This window comes from Chlamydotis macqueenii, chromosome 3 (genome assembly GCF_036417535.1).
Source record: "Chlamydotis macqueenii isolate bChlMac1 chromosome 3, bChlMac1.mat, whole genome shotgun sequence".
In the NCBI taxonomy this organism is placed as follows: domain Eukaryota; kingdom Metazoa; phylum Chordata; class Aves; order Otidiformes; family Otididae; genus Chlamydotis; species Chlamydotis macqueenii.
The window spans coordinates 75,916,181-75,942,492 of record NC_141558.1 but is presented as its reverse complement, the minus strand read 5'-3'; the positions used below and the strand labels follow the sequence as shown (position 1 = coordinate 75,942,492).

Genomic DNA, 26,312 nt, shown 5'->3' with positions numbered 1-26,312 from the left:
TAAGCTCTTCTGCAACATTTGGCCTGAAGGCATAATTTAGTCCTTACTGATTAGGCAATTTCAAAAAACTGCTCACCTGCAACTCCCTGTTTAGTATTACCTAATCGATACATGAAAGCATTTTCTAATACAAAAGAGATGAGCAGGTCATCTTTTATGTGTTGGAGCATTCACGTGTGCGTGTGCGCACTTGCGTGCACTTCAAACATATTTTGTAAATATTTCACCTTCCCTTACACACGAGGAAGTAATTGGTACATGCATGTTTTGGAAACCATTCAAAGTTGATTTTCTGCGTGGGTAAACAAAGTGCTTATTGGTGCCAGCTTGCTTCATTTGGGCGGTGTGAGGTGGAACACAGGGCAGTTGCATCCTGCAGCTTCAAGGTACCTACTACTTGCCTTTGTGTAGAGTAGGTAAAGAAAGAAGGAAGAAACTCGTGATACTGACAGGACAAAGGCAACGCTGTGGTGAGAGGGACTTCTCTGGAGTTCAAGCATAAAGGCTGTGTTAATTAACTAGCGAATCAATGGAGATGTTTAAAACTAACCTGACAAATTCCATATTAAGAACTAGAAGTGAAATGAAACTGCTGAAATCATGCCTGTATAGACTTGAACGTACACAGGTCTGAAATGTCTATACAAACATTTGTGCTCTTATATATGCATTTAAACTTTTCAAATGCTACATGCACTTTGGTTGAAATCGGTGACAGTTAATAGGTTGATACTTCTTGCATTTCTGGAAATTTGCAGAAGCGGCGTGGCCCTGGCCACCCCTGCAAAGGGAACATTTGATAACAGCCGTCAGAGAATCTCCCTGAAAAATGGCTCTTCCTCCCCACCTTTTAGAAACCAGGATTATCTCAGATCGAGTACAGCACAAGCAGACTCTTTAGGCCCAAAGAAAAGTCAGCAGCTGGGGTGTTTTAATGCTCACGATACTGAGATTTGTTGGCCAAAGCAAAGCTTGTGCTATTTATTCAAACAAAATACAATCAATATGAAGACAATCGACAATTTCTTTTTCCTGCCTGTGTGCACCAGCAGGGAAGGTACTATGACACCGTATCATAAATCACTAACACAGATACAGAACCATAAAACCATCTTTGTCCACTGTTTACAGTAGAGTCAACCTGGGAATCTTTCTAGACAGTGTAGATATGGCAAAAATGTCTGAAATGCCTAAGATTTCTTATTATACTTGATCCATTCTCTCTACAGCTATAAAAAGGCTAATATTTTTTAAACTGGAAAAATAAATAGTGGAAGTTTTGGAAGAAAGCAGATGTAGCAACAAAATATATTAAAATGTGTATTGCTAATTGACTGATTTTATACTGGCATTTTATTTCTTTTTTTTTTCCGATTTAGCTGTATTTACATTAATCAAGTTTATAGTTATGTGAAAACAAGCTATTTCTGGTTTTGTCTATGACAAAAGATAAAAACTTTCATTTTACTTTAATTTTACTTTAAACTAAGCAGTATTTGGAAATTAGAACACTAGGGGTCTGATATTCTTTGATGGGCTGTAGTTCTGCAGGTGCTATTTTACACCTACAGGTTAGTGTACCTACAGCTGACAGAAGTTTATTATCTGCTGCATGTACAACCTGAAGCTGAAATGTTGAATGTCAGCACTCAAAACATTCTGTTGAGAGGGAAGTCAAATGCCCGGACTGCTTTTTAACTCCTCCTTGTAATAGTTTCACTTTAAAAGAGCAATTTTATTTCTATTAAGATGAGGGAAGGATCGGTTTCACTGAAATGTGCCCTGAATTTTAGTATGCTGAATTGTATTTATCTCTGACATTATCCTGATTGTAATTCCCAGCGAAGTTAATGAAGCTACAGATGATTTTGATACACTCTATGCACAATGTATGACTAAACTTTTTTTTTTTTTGGCAGCAGTGTATTGTATAATTACTTAAACACTACATGTCTTTGGGGTTGGGGTGTGGGGAAGGTGTGAGTGATATTTAACACAATTTCCCTATATTCTAACCCCTTAATCCTTTTTATCAAGTAAACTATAGAAATATTTCTAATTCCATCTCTGAATTACAGAATCAAAATAAATACAAAAAACCTCTCAATTTAGACTCCTAATTACAGATAACTTCTTGCTCTGTTCATTAAGCATGACCAATTTTGAGAAAAATTCTTATTGTAGCTGCAAAGCATCCTCAAGTGTCTATTAACAACAGCCAAAAACTATGAGTAAATCTTCAATTAAAAAATAATTTTGATCTTTGAGGGGCATTTTAGCATTTTGTTTATTCTGGAAATAAGATAATATTCTAAAACTAAGGGCAGAGTTAGTGGGGTGGAGAATATTTTACAAAGAAACTAATAAGCATTTTGGCTTTGCATGTTTTTGAATTATATTTCCAATTAAAAATGCAGAGTGCTAAATCACATTACAAAGACAAATAGGAAAGTACAACTTCATTGTTGAAAACAATTTCCCTCCTATCAATCTGAGGATTCATGCATCAATATTGTAGATGAACTGTTAATTACAAAATCAATTAAAAAATTATTTCTAAAAACAGTCACGCGTCCTGGCTCTCAGGGGGGCAATTTGGGCAGAAGGTCTCATCTCACTAGGACCGCGCCAAATCACAAGTCGTCATCCACAAGTAAGCAAAAGCAATCTGGTTTTTCATTTTTCAGCGCGGCTGAGCCCAGCCTGAGATTGATCGTCACATATGGCCCCAGAAAACAAACTGTCAATACCTTGAATGCTGCAGAATTTGAACAAATAGCCGTCCGCCCATTCAAGCCACTCATTGCATCCCATTTAACAGATTTTATTGACAGTTTCCTTCTTGTAATTAAAGGGAAAACTACTGGCCAGCAACCAAGATAAAGTTCAAAGATAGGGTCAAAACAAAAGCAGATGGAGGGGCACGGTGTGACTGTCAATGGAACATAGCATCAGAGCATGTTATTGACACACAGGTATCTAATGATCGGCACGTCAGTAAAGAGGGATCTATCGTGAACTTTATGCAAATGCTAAAAGGGACTTAAGACCACAATAAAGCATTAAGGAGACACAAAAGGAAAAACAACAAAGCACAAACGATTTTTACTTATCTGACAGTATTCACTGCTTCAGCACTTTTAAATTCAAATGCAAAAAAAAAAAAACTTTCTGAGATTTTTAACCCTTGCTGCACAGGTAATAATTTTTGCAGGAGCATTCTCACAAAAGCAGAGGATCCGTAAGGTAAGGTGTGATCCCTGTGAGACTGAATAAGAATGTCCTCCCTCATCCCACACCCTGAATTCACCCTATCAAATAAATCAGTAGCTGCCTTTAAAGAGAACATATATAGCATATTCTCATGTATCCTTTATGTTCATTTTAATTGCAGTGATTAGACCTGCCTAGATTATGGAATGGATTTAGGAGAACAACATCTATATTCATGTGAAAGGATCTTTGCCTGTAAAATACTCTCCAAATCATACAGTGCACTATTCTCCACTCCCTTAGGAACTTATTCCACAATTACTTAGAACTAGAAGGCTCTTCTTAGTTTGAACTGCTTTGTTTGTTGCCTTTTAGGCTAAGGTCTGATTAACAATTTCTTATTCTAAAACAAGCATGCAGAAAATATTACAGAGAGGGAAAAAAAGTGACATATTAAAAATGTAGCAACCGTCATGCTACTCTGCCAACCTGAATTAGCAAGTGCTATAGCTTTGAGGGTGACAAACTCTTCTTTCTCCAGCTTCATGCTCTTGTATTTCTTTACTAGCTGCAGTATGGCATTGTTAAGGTCAAGAAGGCCTGCCAATTTGGATTGGTCTTCATCCATAATGTAATCTTCAGCATAAACGAGCTCATCCTCAAAAGAAAGTGACCGGTATACAACACCGAGAATCAAAATCTCCATCCAAGCACTCTGCAGAAGGCTCATCTGGTCAGCTAGAGACAAAGTGGAGAATCCTGAATAGGAAAAAAAATACAGGAAAAATATTAAGCACATTTGGATTTGTCAGAAATCTGCTCCTCTTTTCGATTTATTTTTACATACATTGTAATAGAACACGTTGGTACTCTATTATTCCCACTTCTACTTTTGTGCCTCTCCTCCCCATCCTACTACAGGAAATAAAAAAATATAAAAACAAATGTTTTCTAATCGACATACAAAGTTATTAACAAGTTGGAATTTGCAGGCTCTTTCTGTAAGAATCATATTAATTTGGGGAATATTGCAATGATAATCTGCAATTTGTATAATGTCTTCTTTGTTCTGAAATACTCATGCTTAGTTCTAAACCTGATGCTGTGAAACAGGGATCTGATGACTGTTCATCATTACCATAAACCAAGAAGGATAATTTAGGAGGAAAAAAAAAAAGAAAACACTTTTTTAAAAAGGGAAGATTTGATGTTTTAATAGAATTAAGGTGTTTATCACAAAGAGGAAAATTCTCTTTGAACTTTAACCTCAGGGGAAAGAGAAGGAATGCCTACTCTCCTCTGAAAATATGCTAATTACATCTGTAACGGCTCCCCCCTCTACACTTGCTGAAATAACAGGGTGGCATATTCAAGTGCCAACTGAATAGCAGTCACACCATCCTTTATCCAAGGGCAACCAAAAATTTAATAAATGTGTCTTAATGAATTTAACTTTTGCTCCGCCCCCCACCCCCGTCTTTCCTAATAGGATCACTAAGGGCAAACATCTTCACTGTCTTACCTTTTCAGACTCTTGTTTACAGTACCCGTTAATTTATTATATCAAACTGCTAATATCCCAATCACATTAGGAGCTGCAGAACAACATGGGAGAGGAAGTGATTTTCCTGGTCTGCTGGTGAAACGCAGTAGTTTGCCAGTTGGCACCATCAACCACAAGGACTTAATAAAATCATCAAAGGGGATTAGTCAAGCTCTTCTTAAAGGGTCTTAAGACATGTCTGAGGCTTTCATTTAGTTGTTTATGGAGCTGCTTACATGTCCTTTGACAGCGTTCCTGCTGTAAGAACATTCTTTTGGGCGTTCAATTATACTTAAATGCATTTTTCTGTTTTGAAAGCCAAGAGTTACAGTCAAGCAGGAATATATCATAAACTAGCAAATCTGCAAGGCATCTACTCCAAAGAAGATTTTCTCTATAAGCACTAAGCGGCAAAACTAAGACAATAAAAAAAGAAAGCCCCACATCCAAACCACCAGGCATCCATAAAAAATGAAACATAAAACTGGCTGCATGCTCTCTCTCTCTCATTTTTCTCCCCCTCCTTATTTGTTTTCATTTTCTCTTAGTGTCTTTTGAGTCTTGTGATAGAACTGTGGCTCTCTGCCTTCAAAAAAAACCCAACAAAAACTGAGCCAACAACAACAGGAAAGCCTTGAAGAGGTGACAATGGAAAATAACACATCTGCGATTAAAATAAATAAGAGGGAAATGGAGAAGAAATAATCATTTGAAAGGTTACAGGGAGGAATTCATGATTTCAATTAGCTTCAACATTTCTGTTCCTTCCGTCTTTCAAGAACCAGTTTTTCTGCAGCAGCAGATGGACAGAGAACGTAGCCTGCAGCACCGTCCTGTGACAGCCCCATTCTCCCTCCCAGACACTGCTGTTAGTAAATAGATTTACACATTCTCCAATCTCCACACATCTTTCTGCCGAATAATTAAAAGCAGGATGATTAGTTTATTGAGTGGAAGGAGGAACTTTTTTATTGAGGTCCATCCACGATTTTATCAGGGCCAGCACTTTTACGGTTGTCATGAGGGTGCAGGCATCCAATTTTTCTTATCTGCCTGATTAATACAAACGCTGTTTCAGGACGCATTAATTAACAGATACAAATCTACGTTCTCATGGAAGGATCAATACAGAGAAGAAAAGAGGCATCAATGTGAATTTAGTGCTGATGATGGAGAAGGCACTTTATTGACATTTACGTGCATAGAAACTTTAAAGTTGCAGTGGAGCCCTTTTGTCCCTGTGATTTACAAATTAACAATTTTTCAGGTATAACAATGTTTCACACACTTCTGAAACGTTTAATTAAGCAAAAAGCAATAAAATCAGTTTTGATTTTAAAAAGTTTAACCTGTAATTTCTCTCTATTCTTTTTTGTTCTGAAAACTCCCAACTTCCTTCTTTTATTTACTTATCTATTTTAGTACAGGTTTGTTGGGGAGTTTTTAAAAGAAATAATGCTGTGTTTCAGTAACATTTATTGTGTGCCACAGTCAAAGGAAATTACATATGCCCTGTGAGGGGGGAAAATGGGATGTTGCCTATAATTTATTGTACTGCACTCTTGAAAAATCTGCGTTCTGGTGCAGTAAATATACTAATTGTTTTTATATCACACATAAAAAAATTTTTAAAAATTTACATTATAGAAAAACTGGCAAATATAAACCACACTGTTCTGCTCTCCAATAATAAATCAAATAAACATTATTATTTTCTTCCTGATCGAAGTAACTTCCCCTTGAAAGCCTGCTCAGTGAGAGCATGTTTTAACTTTTAAAGGCATCCCTCGTGGGAATGTAAAGCTGCATGGAGTTGTCACTAATTTGTTTTTGTTTTGTTTTGATTTTTCAGAAAATGTGAAAGCATCCAGCATGTCTCTTGTATCATACCAATGCCCTTTTAGTAGCTGTTCAGCAAGTCCCAGTTAAAAGAACAGATAACACAGTATTTACATACAGAGATTTATTTTTAATTGTTTGGAGGAGGTTATACTTATTTCACAACAAACTGTGCTCTGATTCTCTGGGATTTTGTTATATGAATCCCCTAGATCAACCATGCTCTGTGAAGAGCAGACATTCTCTATTTTAAAATGCAACTATTTTTTTTAAGTTTCCAAATTAGACGAAATTCACTTCCAGATTTCTGTACCAGTGGCATCCTTCCCAGTCACAACTGTAAGCTCTTTCCAAACTCTGAGATGTTGCAGGGTGGTGTGGTTTTGAACTTTGTCGTGCATTGTGTGGCTTGTGTAGTCTTGCAGGTCATCATTTTAAATGTAGAACTGCATAATGGCTTTTTAAAATACAATGTTGTGTACCTTTTTCCCCCTTAGCATGTACCTTATTGGTGACAACTTTGATCTCTTTCCATCTCCCTCCCCAAGTCAATGCCATTTAATGTATCTCAGGCATTTGCTAGCAGAATGACTCTGTACCTTGACCTGCAGTTAAATAGCATGTTTATCTGCGATACAGCGCACTGCAAATAAACCAGATGACAGTTTGCAATAACGTCATTTGGAAGGATTGAAAGGCTTCTCAAGAGTCAGGTACCCCTGAGGTAAGAAGCTTGAAGGAAGCATGTTTTGTGCCAACCCTCCTGCCATCTTCTACTAGACGCTTGTGTGCTTGACAATGATGCCATGGGCACTTGTCAAGATTTTTTTTTTCCTTTTGCCTAGCAAACTGATGCACTTTGCAGTCAACTTACAAAAAAGGCTAAGCATTTGAAAGTGTGAAGGGCAAAAAATATCTGACGGCTAGTCTTCAAAAATACACTTTCATTTCAGAAAGCATAAATGTTTATTTCCTGAGCTGAGTGTTGACAGAAATAGGCTGCAGTGCAGGCATATGAATTTAACCCCTGGTAGGCATTCTTTTCAGTGCGGTTTTTATGTGACTGAATGCAAGCATTGTAAATCTACAGGGTGTCTCGTAGTATCAGTTAACAATAGCATTGATCTGCTGGTTACAGATTTTTCTTCCTTCCTTTTTTTCTTTCTTTCTCCTCCTTTCAGGGACTGTAGTGTTTCTTCAGCTAAAAATAGATACTTTTCTCCAAACAGCGTACCACACTCAAATTGTAATTATGCTGTAATGACTCACTGAGATCACTGAGGGTGGATTGAGAAAAGGTTGATTGAGCAACCGAACATATGCTTGTTGTTTTTTTTTTCCTTTCGCATACCAATAAACACAGAGCTCAAAGGAAGCAGAAATGAAAAGGTAAAAAGGCCTCAGCATTTTTATTACAGGAATAACTGGCGGTGAGCTGACTGTGCTCTGCAGTGCTCGGCACTCCAAGCCAGCTCCAAACAGTTTGCAGTCTCTTAGATGGGGCTGTTTAAACCAGAGATCTTTTCAAATACCAGCACATGCACCACTTGCTCTCTGTTTCACATTGCACACAGCTCCATGCTAAGCAGGGTGAATTTTTTTACATTCCTGAAGACCCTTTCCTCTACTTCATTAAGATGGACTTCATGGACACTATCTCACTAGGGGCCAGAATGAAGCAGCTGCAGATGGTCAAGTGCCAGCGTAAGATCTGTGCCTTGCACACAGCCACGCCGAGAACTGTAGGACAAAAAAAAAAGACAGTGGCTGGACATATCCTTACCATTATTTTCAGCCTTAAACATTTGATGTGATGCCTAAATCAGGCTACTCTGACTTGAATCCTAGTTTATTTCACTTTGCTGGGAATGAACTTCCCTTCCTTTCTGTTATGTGTTTAGAAATCCGAGTATTAGATCAAACCAGGTATGAAATTGCTGGCAAATCTGGGAGCTGCTTGCTTTTTCTGATAATCACCTCCCATTTATTTCACTAGTTGTTGTGGTGATTGTTAGTTTTATAAGTAAAATATTCTTCTTGCTTGCCCTGGTTTGTACTTCAAATATCTTCATTTACATTTTTTATAATCAAAGCTGTGCTTGAAAATGACATGTTCACTAGTGTGTTTCAGATTCAATATATTTACACAGTTGAAATATCAGAGCTGGATTTTTAAATTATTTACACTTAATTTTGATAGATTAACTTCCTTCTAAATGTTTTATGGGTACTGATGTTTCCAGCACAATTTCCTTATTTCAAAAATGATGTATCGTCACCACTGTCCAAAGAACAAATGGATACTGTAAACACTTAATTTTTTTTTTCTTTAAGCCCAGATAACTTAATTTAGAGCGTGGGTGACCTCATGGTCAAATGACAAAGAGTGGGCCAAAGGCTTATCCCAGCCGCACAGCAATGAATGTACAGAAACTCCACTCCATTTCAAGATGAGACTCGGGCCCAGTGTGCTCTCAGATGTCCAGCTGTCGCTCTGTCCTCCTCTCCCTTCCTGGCACACACTCAGCGCTCGCCTGGATCCATCATACAAATTCAGCTGGCTTCCAGGAATGTAAACAAAGGCCAGGGAAACTTCAGCAGTGAAATTTTTGCTAGGGTCACATAATGGTTTTTAGACATGATTATGGTATTTGCTAAAGGAAACCTTCATAGCCTGACTGCCATTTAACATTATTCTCTCGGAAATCCAAGGCAGAGGATAGTATGATTCATTTTTTAGGGTACATCTACAACTGAATCTCCCACATAGATCTGAATTAAGACATTCTTTTGATTATATTAATCCAAGAAAAAATGGATTTAATTGCATTTCAAAATACTCTGTAGTCTAAAAATAGGCCTCAAGGCCCACAAACATTTCAGCTGTTATGAAAACCATTAAACAGGAGAGCGCTCTCACTAATCACCAAACATATTTCACAGATTATGGATGAAATTTGGTGAAAGCTGGAACAGAAACAGATCCAACTCATTATGCCAGGGTGAACCCATTATTTCAGTTTTTTTCTTTTTCTTTTTTTTTTTTTTTCTCCCCACACCCATTTGCTCACAGAGTCCCTGGTCAAAGAGCTAATAACTTCATGTGATGCCTTAGCAAGCTGAAATTTAAGTACCACTGAGGATTTTTATGAGAAAGGTGTCAGCTCATGAAACGGAAAGCACAGATACTTGCCCAGACTTGAAAATCACAAATCAAGTCCCAAAGCACAAACTACAACTGACCAGAAACACAGCCAAAGGCTCAACTTACACTATCTTCTGGATCCAAGCTGTTTAGAACTGATGTGCTGCAACTGAAGTTATGTTTAGAAACCAGTTTCCTCCAACAACTTTTGCACAGTAAAACTGTCGCCTTTTCGAGCGATGCTTTGCTACTTAGCATCTCCTCCTGCCCCCACAGCAGAGCACTGCAAAAGCAGCAGCAGGGCTCTGTTGTGAGCAGTGCACTCTGCGCCGGAGTTGCGACTGCCATCTGCTAGCTGTGCGGCTGCGGGAGAGGGAAGCTCCGCTCGCATACACAGAAGTGCCCGAGAATTACTGTGAGTCGAGTACAAAAAGCAAAATGCATTCGGAGAGCGCTGAGATGTCTTCAACCAAGCCTGTGCACTTTCTCATTTTTTTAATCTAAGTGTTTTTGTATTCCTAACTTGCTGTCCAAGTTCTTATAAAATATACATATATTTTTTTTAAATTTTGTAACAGGAAAAAATGCCTACGATAAGCACTTTTTTTCTCTAACACCTACCAGCAAGACAGGAAATGCCACACAGAGCACCAAGAAACCCGGGGCTTTTATCACAAAGCCACTTTCATCTCACTGGAACAACAGCGGAGAGATGGCACGGCAATAAAAATGCATTCACATTGCATGTCCCTCTCAATCCATTAGGAACAATGGATTCTCACTAAGCAAATATTCGCTTGTCAGAAGTATTTGCAACACTGGATTCATTCAGCAGGACTAAGTAAGTGAAGTTCACAGCAATTTAAAAGCAGCAAATTAGACATTTACAAACAGTGAAGATGCTGCTTGTCTAGCGTGACCTTTCACTCAAGCTGTACAAAAAGGTGTTAATGTAATTTAAATACCAGATAGAAATATTTCTGGTTTCTCTTTTACCCTGTGAAACCTTACATGATAACCCTAAACAGGAGCAATTTAAGCTTGTCATTTCTTCGCAGGGTAAGCTGCATTTAGTGAGATGTAACTCACTATAGTTCAAACTGATTTCAGTGCTTAAATCAGAGACATCCCTCTCTAATCACCCAAATATTTCTAAGCAGCTACTTTTAAATTTATTATTTCTAGTTACAGCACAATGTCTTGTGAACTGCTTCTTTAGCAATAGTAATGTCAAGGAGCTGGAAAGTGTGACTGATTAAGAATGTCTCCCTAACTTCACATAACCACCTTCAGCTGCTTATACTTGCAGCGAAACATTAAGGATTAAAAAAGCTGGTGAGTCACCCTTGCTTCAGGATAGATTTGGTAAGATCTCCACGTATGGCACACTTTATAATGGCATTTCTAGAAACGTATGTTTTAAAGTACTGTAGTCTTTATTTCCATTAATTTTAATTTCATACCTTTTTATTACACTATTCACCAAGAAAAAGGAAAATATAAGACAATAGATTTAAACAGATTAATACTTGATTTTCTCTTTGGGTTGATTTTACCACTGAAACTTCCACAATTTTAAATGGTTTTACTCCAAACTCATACCAACCTTATATTAAAAAGAAGCCAGGCCAAACACTTAAATTTTGATTTATCACTAGATGCTCTGAGAATAGAGGAAGACCTGATAAGTAATAAACTGCTTGCTTTATTTTTGTCAGTCCTTGTGTATCACCTCCTCTGCAGTGAGGTTTTGAATTCTAAGATACGGACAACAAAAAAGTTTTGAAATTCAGACTAGCAGTCCAGTATGGCCCAATGTAGCTGTAGGTCTCCACCAGGTCAGCAATATGAACTGGCAAATTCTTGAGGGTGGTCTATTGAACACACTACATATGTGACCTGATCTCCTTATTCAAAGTTAACTCTTGCAGTTTTTTATATTGTAACCTTCGAACGTGGTTTGGCTACACTATGGGGTTTTTTTTTGTCCTCTTATTGAAGATAGCAGAGATAGATGACGTGACATGGTGTGCTCCTAAAACCATCTTTGCTCCTAGACTTGGAAAGTCTGCATCTGAGGTACAGCATTTCATAGGAAATCTGCTTCTTAAAAATGTCTGGCATATTTTGAGATATCACCTGTGTGCCCAGACATTTGCATGGGAGAAAATGGAGTAGGCTTGTAAATTTATGACCCTGATTATTTTCTTTCACTGAGCCTATATAAAAAATAGATCAATCATATTTTCAACATAAATATTGATTTCACACATTTTCCTTCAATCTGTTGTGGACATATGTATTTGAGTATGGGTACACTAAAGCCAGATTTGTAGGTGGAAAAAATAAAAACTACATTCTGTCATTAGTAAAGTGACTGTAGAGGAAAAACAACAAGTATTATGAAGAGGGCTCAATCGCTCTCAAAGTCCAATCCAGAAAATAGCAACACCGTTCAGCTTAGAAGAGTCATCACTACACGTTCATATCCTGTCTGTGGTATGCCTACCTAGATCCTTCAAAGAGTTCACCTAGCAGAAATGAAACTACAATCACACATAATTAAGCAAAAAAATGTCCACCCTTTCCCCCTTTTTCTTTAATTCTTACTGAACAAAATAAAATTTTTAAAAAGAACACAAACTTGATAAAGGAACCTAACTAAACTAGTAACAACAATCGGCGTTAGTTCAGGCACTGCTCACTTCAATCTTTGTATGCATCGGCCTCCAAAAAATTGCATACACAGACTGGGAATATAAAGAAATTTAGAATTCAAGCTTCTTCTGTCTGGTGCACATTAGGCTTCAAAACCAAGTTTGTTGGATTATTTTATATCACGGGTTGTTTGGTTTTTTTTCACAGAAAGGAGGGATTTGTTGTGCATTTAATACATGCTGCCTCTTATAAATAATCTCTACGGGTCTGCTTTGAGAGCGCTTTTCCTCAAAGAGTGCTGGGTCACTGCTGTTTGCCTTTTGCTCCCCTGGGGAAGCCACCAGTCATTTCCTCACTGAGAGCTGTGGCAATCCCTGCTCCCTCCATCTTTCCATCAGGCAAAGTCAGGTTTCCAGGAATTCCCCAATCATGTTAATAATATGAATCCAATACAGGAATGTATTAGCATACAGAGACAACCATGCTTACAATCCAATCAACGTATCTGTGTTAACCCTGTATGTGCTAAGCTAGCTAAAATCTCATTCCATAGCCAAAGCAAAAACTTAAGGTTAAAAATTTTGGGGGTAAATACACCCTTTCACCCTCTGGCAGGAAAACAAGAAGACCGTCCTACCTATCTTCATTCTTCTCAGTTTTTAAAACTTTTCTACTAGTTAGTTGATTTTCTTATTGTGCTGTAGATGCCAAAAATTTCAAATTATGTTTATAGTCTCCCTGGTTTGGGGGAAGAGTGTCACACATATTCTCCTACATGAAAATTTCCAGTTTACCTAGTTAAGTGTACCATTAAGATCATCTCTGGAGGCTATGTCTTAAGTCTTCAACAGTCCACACACAAAAAAAAAAAAAAGAGAGAAAAAAGAAAAAAAAAAAAAAAGCTGCCTGATTCTAATACACCTAATTAGCCATCGGCAGACTCTTAATTGCATACATTAGGATGATTCCATAGTGGAGATTAATTCTAAATATACCCAAGCAGCTGGTTAAGATGCCATGGATTACAGTGTGGACTGTACTTTTCCACTTAATTAGATATCAAAATTAAGCAGCAACAAGCATTTTGACATAACGGGGATCAAGCCGCCGCTTGGCATCCCAGAGCTGCACTAAAGTGACCGCTAAACAGAGCCGCACAGATGGAGAGATATTAAATGCCGCACTGGAAAGTAATTTCAAATAATAAAATATCAATATTTACATTTTAATTACCCCTACTGAGAGCTGCTCTGTCATTTTCACTATTGCCGACGCAGCAAGGGGTAGTGGAATGACATTGCGGCTCTGACTGCAATGACTATTTTGTTTCCATTAAAGAATGACAAGTGTTTTAGAGGCAGTGACACCCAGTGTGTGAACAAGAATGACAGCAGATCAGAAAATTCCTATTAAGGAAATAAATGACTCAACAAGAGAATTTACTTCAAGCAGTTGGCTCCTCCTTGAAACACATAATCCTTTCTAAATTTTCTGCAGAAAGTTTATTATTAGAGATGCCTCGGGGAAACCTTAGCTTCTCATAAAATATTTAGAACAGTAGGACCTTATATGATGACTGGTCAATTTAAAAACAATAATACTCAATGCTCATCCTATCTAAGAGTTATATTGAGAGTCTGTAGGAATCAAAACAGGTTGATGGGGGGAAAAAGGCACACAGTGAAAAGGAGATTCCTTCCCGTAAGACTGGGAAGTTTTGACGGCGCGTGGAGAATGGCAGGGGTTGTTTTTGCTGTCTTTTCATCAGTTTTACTACCATTGGCATGGTGAGTACTTCTTGTAGTTCAGCCTCTCTTACTCCACACCCCATTTGGATCACAATTGCTAGCCTTCAGAATTACACCCAGAGATTGATCACAACAGGTAACGTGTACATGCACAGGTTCAGGCCTCCTGTTTCTCCCTGAGTATTCCTTGCACATATATAAACACTTTTTCTTTCAGTATGTACATCAGAAACCCGTGAGACACCCTTGCAGCACCTTAGGAATCTAATTACTTCTGATCAGGTCTGAGGTCAATCTCATGGAAAATATTATATTACATCTGACATGCTGCATTTACAAAGAAAAAAAGGAAGGAAGAAAAATATCAAAACAGAAAAGAAAAAAAAAAAGTCTTCCTTGGGGATGTCTGTCAAACTGCAGAGATCTTCAAAGAATTTCAATGGCCTCAGACATGAGAAAGTGAGTAAGAGAAAATCCTTGGTCAGTACACCCCAATACACAGCTAAGTGACCCTCCTAAGTCATGGCATGCATTTATTTAATAATGTGCAGAGCTCAACTTCTATAAATGTGACAAATGGCTAGAACAGAACACGGGGGAAAAAAGGCATGAAAATTCTTACAGAACAGAAAAGGAACAGCTTTATAGCAGTGACTATTGCAGGAGTTTTAGAACCAGCTTTGACATTAAGAATTAGCAGTAAAGTATAAAAATGTTACTCTGACATTAGCTGCTTAACTAGTTGATCTTCTTTTTCTTATCTTTTTTCTTCACTTCTTTTTCTTTCCTTTTCTTTTTTTTTTTTTTTTTAAGTACCCAGGAAGTACTTCTTAAGCATCCCTAATGCTTTTAGGACAAGACACTTCCCCATTTCTCAGCCACTAGCACCTTTTAATTTCTGAAAGAGCCACGGTTGAAAATCTTAATTAATTGTTCCATACTGCTTCAGGATCATTATGCAATGTAATAAAGGCCGTGTAATTATGAAATTTTACAGCCATTACCAAGGCTGATGGCTCGTATTTCATCCTCAGCTGGACCCAATGGCTTTTAGCCACTCAGCTCCCCTTTGATGAACTACAGACAGATCTATCAGGCCCAAACAATATCCAGGCAAGGCGGCTATAATAGCTACCTACAGATGAAGCCATAGATAAAGATAAACTATAAATCTACACACAAATGCAGGCACATTGCCTCAGGATGACAGAGGGGAGAGGATGAGACACTTGGGAAAGCTGGCGGCTTGCAGAAAGGCAACCATCTCTCTCTGTCTCTCTTATTCAGTTTGGAATTTGTTTCCTTTCTTAAAGATGTAAAGCCTTCGCATAGTTCTCAAAAAAAGTACATATTTTTTTAGAGACTATGTGTTTTTCTATGGAAGGCAAGGGGTCCCTTTATCCATCTATTAAATTTGACAAAGGGTATTTATACGGATGAATCAACTCATGCTCCAAATGAAGAATCCTAGTCAACAAGTTTGCAAATCAGATTCTTCTAAGTGAATCCAGGTCACTTGCTTCTGAGACTGAAAAAAAGCAAAACATTCCTGATTTCTAAATGCATTATCCTGACCAGATGCAGAGAGGTGAAGTTAGATGATAGGCTTTCACTGGAGGCAGGACTGGAGAGGCAATTTCATGCAACATTGTCCTACATTATTTTATTTTCAGTTGGAAAATGAAAATACTTCTCAAAATTCAGTGCAAGTTAAAGGAACAAGGGGATTATATACGATCTCTGTACCTGCATCCCCAGAATGTACTTTATGGGGATGACCTCCATCAATGCCCTCTTTAATTTAAGACAGAAGGCCTTCCAAGTATGTATTGTTAGTCCCTCCAAAGTGAGACAAGGCTGACTAAATGATCTCTAGGTGAGAAAAAGAGATGGAGAGCTGCAGCATCCTGACCAACTCTGACAGAGTCCAGGGAAGAGTGTGAAAACATTAGCTTGAAAACTGCATCTACTTGTACCCCTTCCAGCAGCCCAAGGTGAACTGATGTCATGTTCATGACTGAGGCTAGAAACACCTCAGAAGACAAGAAAAGTTAAAAGGAAAATATCATAAGTACTCTCTAATTTCCAATATTAATGACAGAAAGGCTCAGTCCTTTCCAAAGAAAGTATGGCAGATTTAAAGTAGGTTCAGAGAAAGTAAAGCAGAACAGCGTACCTGGGGAAACTCTTATAACAAAAGACTCAGAAAGCAGGAATTGTTTTCCTCAAAATAATGATGTATTAGAGAATGCAGTAAAAGTATATATACATTAACAGTATAAAAAATAGGTCTAAAGCTTTTATTCTCCCTGTCTCTTAACACAGACCAAGCACTGTTACAGTGAAACAAAGGAAATTCAAAATGGAAGGGAGGAAGGAAGGAAACCTCTTCATTCACAGCATAGCTGGACTGGGGAACTCCTTGCCAAAAGATATCACTGAAGCTAAGAGGGAGCTGACGCTACATTGAGAGCCAGAATAGCTACAGATATACTACTACGAACCCAAATAAAAAGAACAAGGACTTTTTTCTCCCTTATTTAGTCTCATCTAAGGAATTAAAAAAAAGTTTTCCTGAGGCTTCTGGCTTCTATGGGGTCCACGTCTCTTCCCTTGAGGCTGATCACTGCTGAAAAGTGTATAGTATATGTTGATGACCTAGCGTTCAGTTCCTAGTTTCCTAATAACTGAAGCCTCAGAATTTGCACTGACTTTCTTGGAGCCTGTGTTTGGAGCCTACTCCTACAATTAGAGTTCAAAATGGAAGAGCTTAGAGAGATGTGCTCAAGGCAAAGAATTTCAAAATCACAGCAACTGAGGTCTCACTCTGGAGTTGCTACTATAGAACAATGAAAGTAATGGATACGGAAGAGCCACAGTGTTATCATACACATAAAAGCAGCCAGGTATATAAGCATGTGTTTGCAGGCCTGTGTATGCATGCACTTGTACTAAGCAAACTCAGGGTATTCTAAAAGCTAACAAAATTAATAAGGATCACCCACTCATTAACTTGTATTCTTTCCTTATTAAAAATGGGGGATTTTAAAATAGAAAATCTATCCTGCTGAAGGGCAAAATAATAACGTAATCACCCAGGTCTGATCAAAGAAGTATTTCCTGAAACAGGGAACAGAGTCACAGAGGGTCACTGGTCAACAAAGCTGTAACTGAAGACAGGCAAGGCAATGTATGATTCAGGTTTTTCCAGGATAATGCTGGGGATGCCTGATATACGGTCTTTTAAGGAGCAGTATCTGCTGTTAACATGCTTTATTGAAACTGCACGTATGGGAGGTTATTCACTGTACACGGTGTGAATTGATCTATTCCTTGCAGTGTATGTGGAAGCATCATAAACATTCTTAATGGAAAAAAAGCCCCAAACTGAAAGGTTTAAGCATATGCAGTACATTAGAACATCTGAAATACTAGACTTTACAGACACTGCTGGACTCTGATTCCTGGACAGCATTTTAAAATCCCTTCTTACACTGTAATAAGTTACCAGAATTCAGTGAAGACCTTAGCTAAAGCACGGCCTATGAAAATTGAGAAGACTGAAAGTAGACAAAAAAAAAACAAAAACCCAGGCAGATCTTTTAATCTTTTACCTCCTCCATTTCCCATTCAGTAGACTCATGTTGAGTCAAATCAGCATCAACCTTATGGATGAGCTCTGTAGCTTTACCTCTTTTTATCCTCCCACCCAATCACCCACATTAGTAGGATGAAAAGTAGATACAAAAGTACTCAGCGAGAGCATTTTTCAGAGCAAAAACTTAAAGCAAGAAGTAAATGTAAAGATGTTATTTCTATTTCTATAGGAAGAAGTAATAACAATCAGTCTGCTACAACAGCCTAACAAAAATAATTACAATATGAGAAAACACATATATGCCACCCTACAAGTTTTATTCCACAAAAGAACTGCATGAATTTTTACTCACTTTGGTAAATGTTCAGTCTGTCAGAGAATGCATATCAGTATTCCATAATGTAAGATTATTACTATGATTTTTAATAAAGTAAAGCAAAGAATTATGTGCAGGTCAGAATGTTGGTCTGTTAATTTGTGGTTTACTGCAAACTGCCTTGAAACAGAACCAGCTCAGGCATAGTGAGACAAAGTTTATTTTTGCCAAATATGGATTACTGCAAAGGAAAAGAGAACCAGCATTACATATTTTGTGAAACACTTCCAGTACTGGTGTTAAAACATTTCCCTCTTCAAGTGATGTTTTTTTTTTTCATTTCATAAACAGTTACATGCAGCTTATGCATCAGTATAAAGTGTTTTTAAGAAACTTGTTTTAGAGAAGATGCAAAGAAGAGCTTTTGCTAAGTCTGTAAAAAAACCCTTATGGCAATAAGACCATACTTGGACATAAAGATATTAGCATAAATATAGAACAAAAATTGAAGGGAAATGGAGGTATAATTGTATGTTTTCTCTTTCAAAATTCACTAAATATGGCACAAATCTGTAGCTGCTATAACGCATGCCATGCTTTACACTGGTTTTCTACACTTGGTATTCCCCAGCTGAATTGTTTCTGAAGTCTATGGTGATTTTTTTCTACAGCAAATCAGCAGTTTTTCAAGAGGTCTCGGTGCAACCCAGGAGTATGACATTTACTAATGTGTTGAGATTCAGGGATTCTCCTTTGTAGAAGCCAACACTAATAAGAAAGATATGGTTCAGTGTCCTGGGTATTCTTCCCAGTTTTATTAATTAGATGGAAAGCTTCTCCCTCTGGAATACTGCACGCTATTTATTAACACTTCAGCCCACAAACTAGAGTAAATTTACAGTAGTGGAGGTAATTGTTACATACACTGGCTCTTGTTATCAACTTGCAGGGATAAGCAAAAAAAAAGATTTAGATTGTGATCTTTTTCATGATATTTTAATTGTGTTTCTTAATCTGCTAAATTAAAAACTACAGTACAATCTTATTCAGATCACTAACAAAACAGATCACATCCATTTGCAACAAAAAATATGAATGCTCCCGTTTCTTTTAATTATACAGGGAATTTCACAGTCATGTTCAATATGGTCACAGAGTGACTAAGATACAAACACTCTCTCTTTTACAGGTGTGCCAGCTTATCTCTTAGCACCTTCGCATTTTATTCCAAGTCTCCCATCTTTTAATGCACAGATACCCTTCCCTAGCTGATCTTTAATATCACCATCTTCTTTCTCTTCCTTCATGTTCAATATGACGAGCTACTCTCACTGCCATGTCTTAGCAAACTGGTGACTGATAATGACCAGGCAGGCAGTCAATAATATCTGTTACTTACGTGCTCTACAGAAGAAGCGTTAGGTATGCTCAGAGCTACTTCACATAACCACGTTTCTCTCACCATTGCTTTCTCACCTTTCTTTGCATTCTTCTCCTGTCAGGCTCTATTATTCCTCTTGGGCACCAGTAGGTCAATTTAAAGTGCCACCAGTGAGGCCCTGTCCTTAACTAGTGCACACTAATTTACTCACGTTTTTTTCACTATGCAGCTCTCATGCTCTAGAAAGCTTTACTTTGATTATGACAGGAGAGCTGGGCTTTCTCTTGCATTCCTCACCTTGCAACCACAGTTCTACGGTCTTGCAACCATAAAGTGCTGGGCACTAGCATCTGGTATTTGGACTCATTTGTCAGTAGTTTTAGAAATTACACAGAAAGCATGGTTGTGCTTTATGTGGATGTGCCATTAGAGAGGTCCGGAACATAATTTTAATGTGCTAATACTGCTAGATCATTTTTTGTTTCTTTGGCTTTCTTGTTGTCCCATGATTTGCTTTCAAATGCCTGTTTCTTGTTGATCTCTCTTTAGAGTGACCAGCCACTCACTATAGGTTTCCTTACATACTTTGTCTACTCTTACCAATGATATGTGAAGGATGGAGGTGAGAATTTCCTCATGTGTTCTGTCAAAACATTATGTTTGCTGGGCTCTCAGGCAATGTTGGGTATCAAGGCCAAATCAGCATTGACTCAGTGATGTCTGTGCAAGAAAAGCCATGAGATATGGCTCCAAAAGCTCATTTGTAATAATTCACTGCTGCTGTGATTGGCTTTGTAATAGAGCTCCAGTTGAAACATTCTCACTATGTATTTATATTTCCATTCCTTCAGTATTAAAGTAACAATTAGGTTGACAATGGATCCCACTTCGCTATGCCTGACTGCACAGGGCACATGTCGTTTATAGTTGGCGCTTTCCAAATACACCCTTGTCAAACAGTTAACTTATTAAAACCAGTAGTTTTCAGGAGTGTGTCAGAGATGATATCAGAGGCATAGATGAAGCATGAGGTGCACGTATACAGGAAGAATATAAGAAAGACAATTTAGTCTCCCAAATTCACCACTGACTTTCTCTGCGATTCTGCTGGAGTCACTTAATCCTCCTCTGTCTCCCAGTCTTTCTGTGCAAGCTATGGATATATATACTAATTCACAGGGCTGCTGTGCTATTTTATTCATTTAATGTTTGAAAACAGCAACAAATATTTTCACAAAAGAAAGTCTACAGAGTATGTTCAACATTCTTGAAAAGTATATGAAATGAATAAAGGGATAAACCGGCTAAAATGTTTAGAATTAGATGGATAAGCTCTAGCCCATAGTATATAAAAGAAATAAACCAGTGATGCATTGTGCTCACATCTTTCAATCCTAGCATGCTGTGAATCATATTTAATGTTTTAAATCTATAGCTCTCAAAGGACTCCCAAAATTGGAGGCATAAATCACTGTTTCACCATAAGGAAGTTAAATGATTTGCCCAAGGTTGTATGGCAAGTCAGTGTCAGAGTCAAGAAGGGGACTTGGCCTTCAGCTTCTAGTGTTGGGCTGTCTCTATGGATTATGGCAGATCTTTATGCCTGGCTTGAACTAAAGCCCTCTGAGGCCAGTGGAAAGAGTCCTGCTCACATCAATGGGCTCTGAATCAAGCCCACATGATGAAATAGTTTTATGTTTTCTCATACTTTGCCCACTGGTCAATCATCAGAAAAAGACCAGAAGAACACAAAGAGGAAGTTTAAATGAAGCAGTACAACAGACTTTGAGATGGCTTCTAGTAAGGTAACCAGGTTTTTTTCCCATGTATTTCTATGGATGCAGGACTATGCACACAGAATGAATGTGGTTTGCATTGTATTAAGATGAACACGAAGTAAAACTAGGCTCTTAACCACATAGTGCTGACTTTATAACACTGAGAAAGAGGGTCAAGTGCACTAGTGTTATAAAACTGTAAAGAGACATTGATATTATGCTGTATGTATGAAAATGCATAAAATACATTTAATTTACTCTAGGTTGTGACACAGACTGACAATTCAAAACAGAAATTTCAAAGCTATGCCTGACACTTTTTGAGTCATTTTGATCTCTCAGGAAATACATATTTAAGCCAGATTTCTATATATTTGTATGTATTTTTTAATATTTGAAAAATGCATATTATTTTCCCAATTGCCTGGAATGTCTATTGGAGAAATACATATTTATTTTTAAGAGCAATCCATATATTATTTACTTGGTGGATGAGAATGACTTCAAAAAACCGTTCTGGTCCATCAAATAAATACATATTTATAAATGGTTTTTTAAATGCGTATTATTTACCCAATGGACTGTAATGGCTCTGCTAGTGCCATTACATGTAAATATGTAATTAGCCACATAATAAAAAATCCCTACAAAATTTCTCTGAAAAGCACTAAATTTCCATGTGTCAACGTACAATACCTTTTCTATTGTTATTGTTTTGTTTTTAAACAGCAAAGGTGATTACCCTATGCTAATGACTAAGGCTTTGCCATATTTTAAAATCCTGCTAGCTCTGCAATTATACAGAATATAAAGTTGAAATCCACATTTCTTTCTTTTAAAATTAATATTTTATAATTCTCATCTTGCGGTTGGTGCACCTGGCCTAAATCTTTCTGCCAGCCCCACAGACATCAACCAGACTCTGCATAAAGCACAGCTCCACTCGCAGCAGCAGCAGCGCTAGCTGAGCACTCGTGTCAGTGAGGGACTGAGAGCACGTGCTACAATTTTGTGTAGTTCTCACACAAGCTTTTCTACACTGCTAGCCAATGCACCTGCAACACTGCTGGACCCTCTTGGTGAAGGCCTGCCAATCTTGTACAGTGCCAAACTTTACTTATTTATTTATCTTCACATGGGTTATTTTCTGCAGAGCACTAAAGATCCTCAAAAATCCCTTTTTCTTGTGAAAGTGAGGGTAGCATTTGAGACACGTAACTCCAGGGACAAAATCTATTTTATGAAACAGTCATGTATGAGTTCATCTTTGAAAGAATGTAACTTAATAGAAGCAGCCATCCCTAGTGTTTGGGAATTTGCTAAGAACAAGAATTGCTAGGCTTTGCCTATGAAAACAGATGCACTCGTTCAAACAGGATTGAGCAGTACCATTTTCAGTAGTGCATGTATGTGCTGGAATAAGTGCCATACATTAAAATGTAAATTTTATTCTCTGAGCTTAATACCAGGTGATTAATTCTGATCGCACAGTGATCAATTGGTACAGATGCTGCACCTGAGTAATGTTTGTTTCTGTATACATCCCTAACTGAGATGCACCACTAACACAGGTGTCACTTGCATAGCTGTGCAACATCTCTGACTTCCTGAAAACACTCACATTGGTAGTTAGGTTGTATGTAGTTCAGCCAATTTTTTCAATGAGACCCGTTATTGATTTGATGAAAAAGCAAATTAAACATACCATGGTAGTATGTAAATTGGCTAGACAGAACACAAGGTTCTGGTACTGAGCTTCTTAGGCACATGGCCTCTGTGTGCAGCTTTTACTCACCAAATTTTCTGAAGAATACAGAAACAGAGGAGACATTTGCAAGAGACCTATGCAGCATTACACTAGCAACTGAGGTATGAAACATCCAGGAATATGTTAATGTAAAGAGATCTTTGGAAAAAAAGTGCCAGGAAGCTCAAATTTTCTTAAGACAACAGAGCTAAAGTTGCTTAGTTGCTTCATTTTAACTCTGAAATAAACCACCTTTCACAAAGCTGTTACAGATTTACATCACTTTGAGGATAAAAGTAAGTAAAAACAGATAATAACATTTTTTTGTTTCAAAATAGCAAGAAGAAATACTTGTTAGTTGATAGTACATTTTAAGTTGTCTAGATCTCTGGCATGTAGAATCAACACTGTGTGCAGCTCACAAGTATTTCTTTGCAATTTTCCCTCATCAAAGAACAAGATTTTTGACGCCAAGGATGAATAACATGTAGGCACTATCCAGGAGTTCACATGTCCGTGTTCACAGTAACACCCTCCCCACTCTTTACTCCTTAACAGGAGCTCAATACAATGGGGAACTGAAAGCAAGTAGGTGTGCTCACAAGCAAACCTTTCCCCTAATTCCCGTTTAATTCATTTACCAAATCGAATCAAACTGCTACTGTGAAAATTATTTTCTCACGGAGGGGGCTAAAGGATCTCTCCAAAAGTCACTCCAAAGCACCTGAGGTCCAGCTTCTCGAAGCGGGTTAGCTGAAGCAAACACAACTGACAGGATGCAGCAACAGCAGGTCCACCCAGGGCACACAGCTCATGGCAAGAAGTCTCCTAAGGTCACATACGGTAAGCCCACTGTCTGGTGCGCTGGAAACCTACATAAGTCAGCACAAGCCTACAAAATCCTCTTTTCTTATTTCCGCATAGCTGCTTGTGCCATAGCAGAGAGACTGTATTTTGTGCTCGCTCTCTCTCATGCCTCTCAGCATTGTAAGAAGGCTCGGTAATGTAATTTCCAACAGGCCCAAATTCTTGTTGAAATTAGCAGGCGGCCTGCAGGTTTGTACTTTTAGGGTCTGTACTCTATACTATTAAAACAGTCTAAAATATCTGGTTAAAGGCTACGCTGTTTTAGACAAGATTTGGGTTTCTGTCTCCACTAGTGCTGCCAGGATGTAAGCTTATGTCTTTTTCTCTCTTGAAAAGCATGTAAATTGTTGTATACAAATAGAGTCATTAATGGAAAGCAAGACATTGCGAATCAGACAATAGACATATCAATTAATCCCTGGGATGCACATGAGGCAATCAATTTTCCCAAATCCCAAATCAATTTTTAAAAAAAAAAAAAGGATAAAGAAAACCAATTTGAATTTCCACTCCTTTAAAAAGATGGGGATGGGAGGAGGAGAGAGAGGGAAGCTGGTGTGTCACTGGGTGTCTTCACTATGTTCCGAAATTACTAAATGTGAGCTAACTTGCAAAAACTGTGAAAAACAGAATCTCTGTCAGTGGATTAAAATGTCTAAAAAGAAAAGAAGAGAATGAGAGAGGAAGAATATCAGAAGTGTTAGGAAACATTTGGATTTCAGTCTTACACATGCACAAGCTGCCTGCACTGTGAAAACGGGTAACGTTTCTCTTTCTATGCCTTTTTGTGCACTGATGGAAGTGATGTCCTACAGCACTTCAAATCATTTATTGAAGTTTGGTGGTGGTAGTGGGAATGTTGTTAAGCGAAGTAAAAAAAGCAATGTCCATTTGAAGCTTGTCTGTGAACTTTGCATGAACCGCCAGGAATAATGTAGTGTGATGACAAGCCAGTTATACCTTCCACTAAATTTGCTGTCTGGAATGAACTGAAATAGTGTTTGGTTTGTGTAATTACGTCCATCTATCTTTATATTCCAGCGGCATATCGCAAATTGAAAATACTAAAAATTGACTGTTGGTTCTGATATTTAATGATTGCCAAAGACAAGACGATGATTTATTGGTTACTTACCGATGTGACACATTTGCATCTTATTAGACGAAGATTACTATTCCTTAAAATGCGGACGAGGCCTGATCATGTCTGATGGATTGATTTGATTTGCAAATGTAATCAAACTAATAAGAGGGAAAAAATGAGCAATAATGCCTTGTTTTTCAACTGGCAATCACTCCCCTGCCAACAACGCTGATATCCCTGACTAAGCAGCCTTCACACAGTCTTCCTGTCTCCTCAAATAAACAAAGGGATGCAAAGAGCTTGATAAGAGGATAACGAGCCAAGTATGGATGTTACATGGAGCCTATACCTCAGCACTGTACAAATGTATCAATGGGAGTACCACGATAGGACTTACTGTGCCTCCAATCCTTAAAAAGCAGTGAGCAAAAAGCCAAAGAGCAAAACTCCATGAAAAAAAAGCCTTTACTGAGTGAGAGGAAAACAACTTCAAAAGAAAAGAAAAGAAAAGTGGTTTTCATTTAGGGAACCCCAGAAGAACACTTCTCATCAGTACAAAAGTTGCAGTATAAATATCTGGAATTCCTCAACATGTTAGTTAATTGGGAAGTGTATTTTGGACAAAATGATTTGAGCAATTACAATCACTGTCTGTAGCCACAAAGAACCTATTTCCAGAGGCATGCTGGATGGTGCTTTCAAATCCTCCCAAAGACTAAATTCTGGCTTTCTGTATATTTTTACCTGCACCATATTGATAATATAAGCAGTTAAATAATATATTTCACAATAAGCATTATATCATTCTGGCCAGATGTTGATGTTTCTATAAGGGCTAAAATACGGTTCTACATAAGAGCAGACTCCTATTCTGCTTACAGTAAATGACCCTAATTCTCAGTAGGATTATCTTCCTTGTTAATAACAATAATAATAATTTTAAAAAAAAAAAAGCTTTGTACAAGGAATTGCACCAAGTCCCTCACCTACTTAAACAAAAGTGGTAAGTCAAGCAGAAGGCAAATAATAAAGCTCTGAGGTCCACACAGATTTCAGATCATGACCTTCATGTTTAGGGATTGATCCAAAGCACAGTGAAACCAAGGCAAGTGTTTCTACTGGCCTAGATGGATTTTCCTATAGAGCTTTACTAAAGAGGGAGGCTCGAGTGTGAATGTTGACAGCTGAGGAAGTGATCCTACAAATATTTGGGAACACAGAGAACTCTGCACAATGGAAGTGTCTGTGTAAATAATGTGACCGTACTACTTAAATATTTTCCAGACTGATTGCTAATTTGCTTCACTAAGGGATATTTGATAATATTAAAAAAAAACCCCAAAACTTGCTTTAGGGAATAGCTATTATGAAGTGTCAGGTTAAAAACAAAGTTGA

General features: G+C 37.8%; 1 protein-coding gene across 4 annotated transcripts in view; it reads right to left on the bottom strand.

Moving 5' to 3' along the window:
- Positions 1-26,312, bottom strand: part of ESRRG (estrogen related receptor gamma) — a 390,646-nt gene that overhangs the window by 12,336 nt on the left and 351,998 nt on the right. For all 4 annotated transcript variants that reach the window (XM_086743706.1, XM_086743707.1, XM_086743708.1 and 1 more), the window contains one exon: positions 3,703-3,972. In XM_086743706.1, the coding sequence (XP_086599832.1) occupies positions 3,703-3,972 (270 nt within the window). The remainder of the gene's footprint in view (positions 1-3,702; positions 3,973-26,312) is intronic.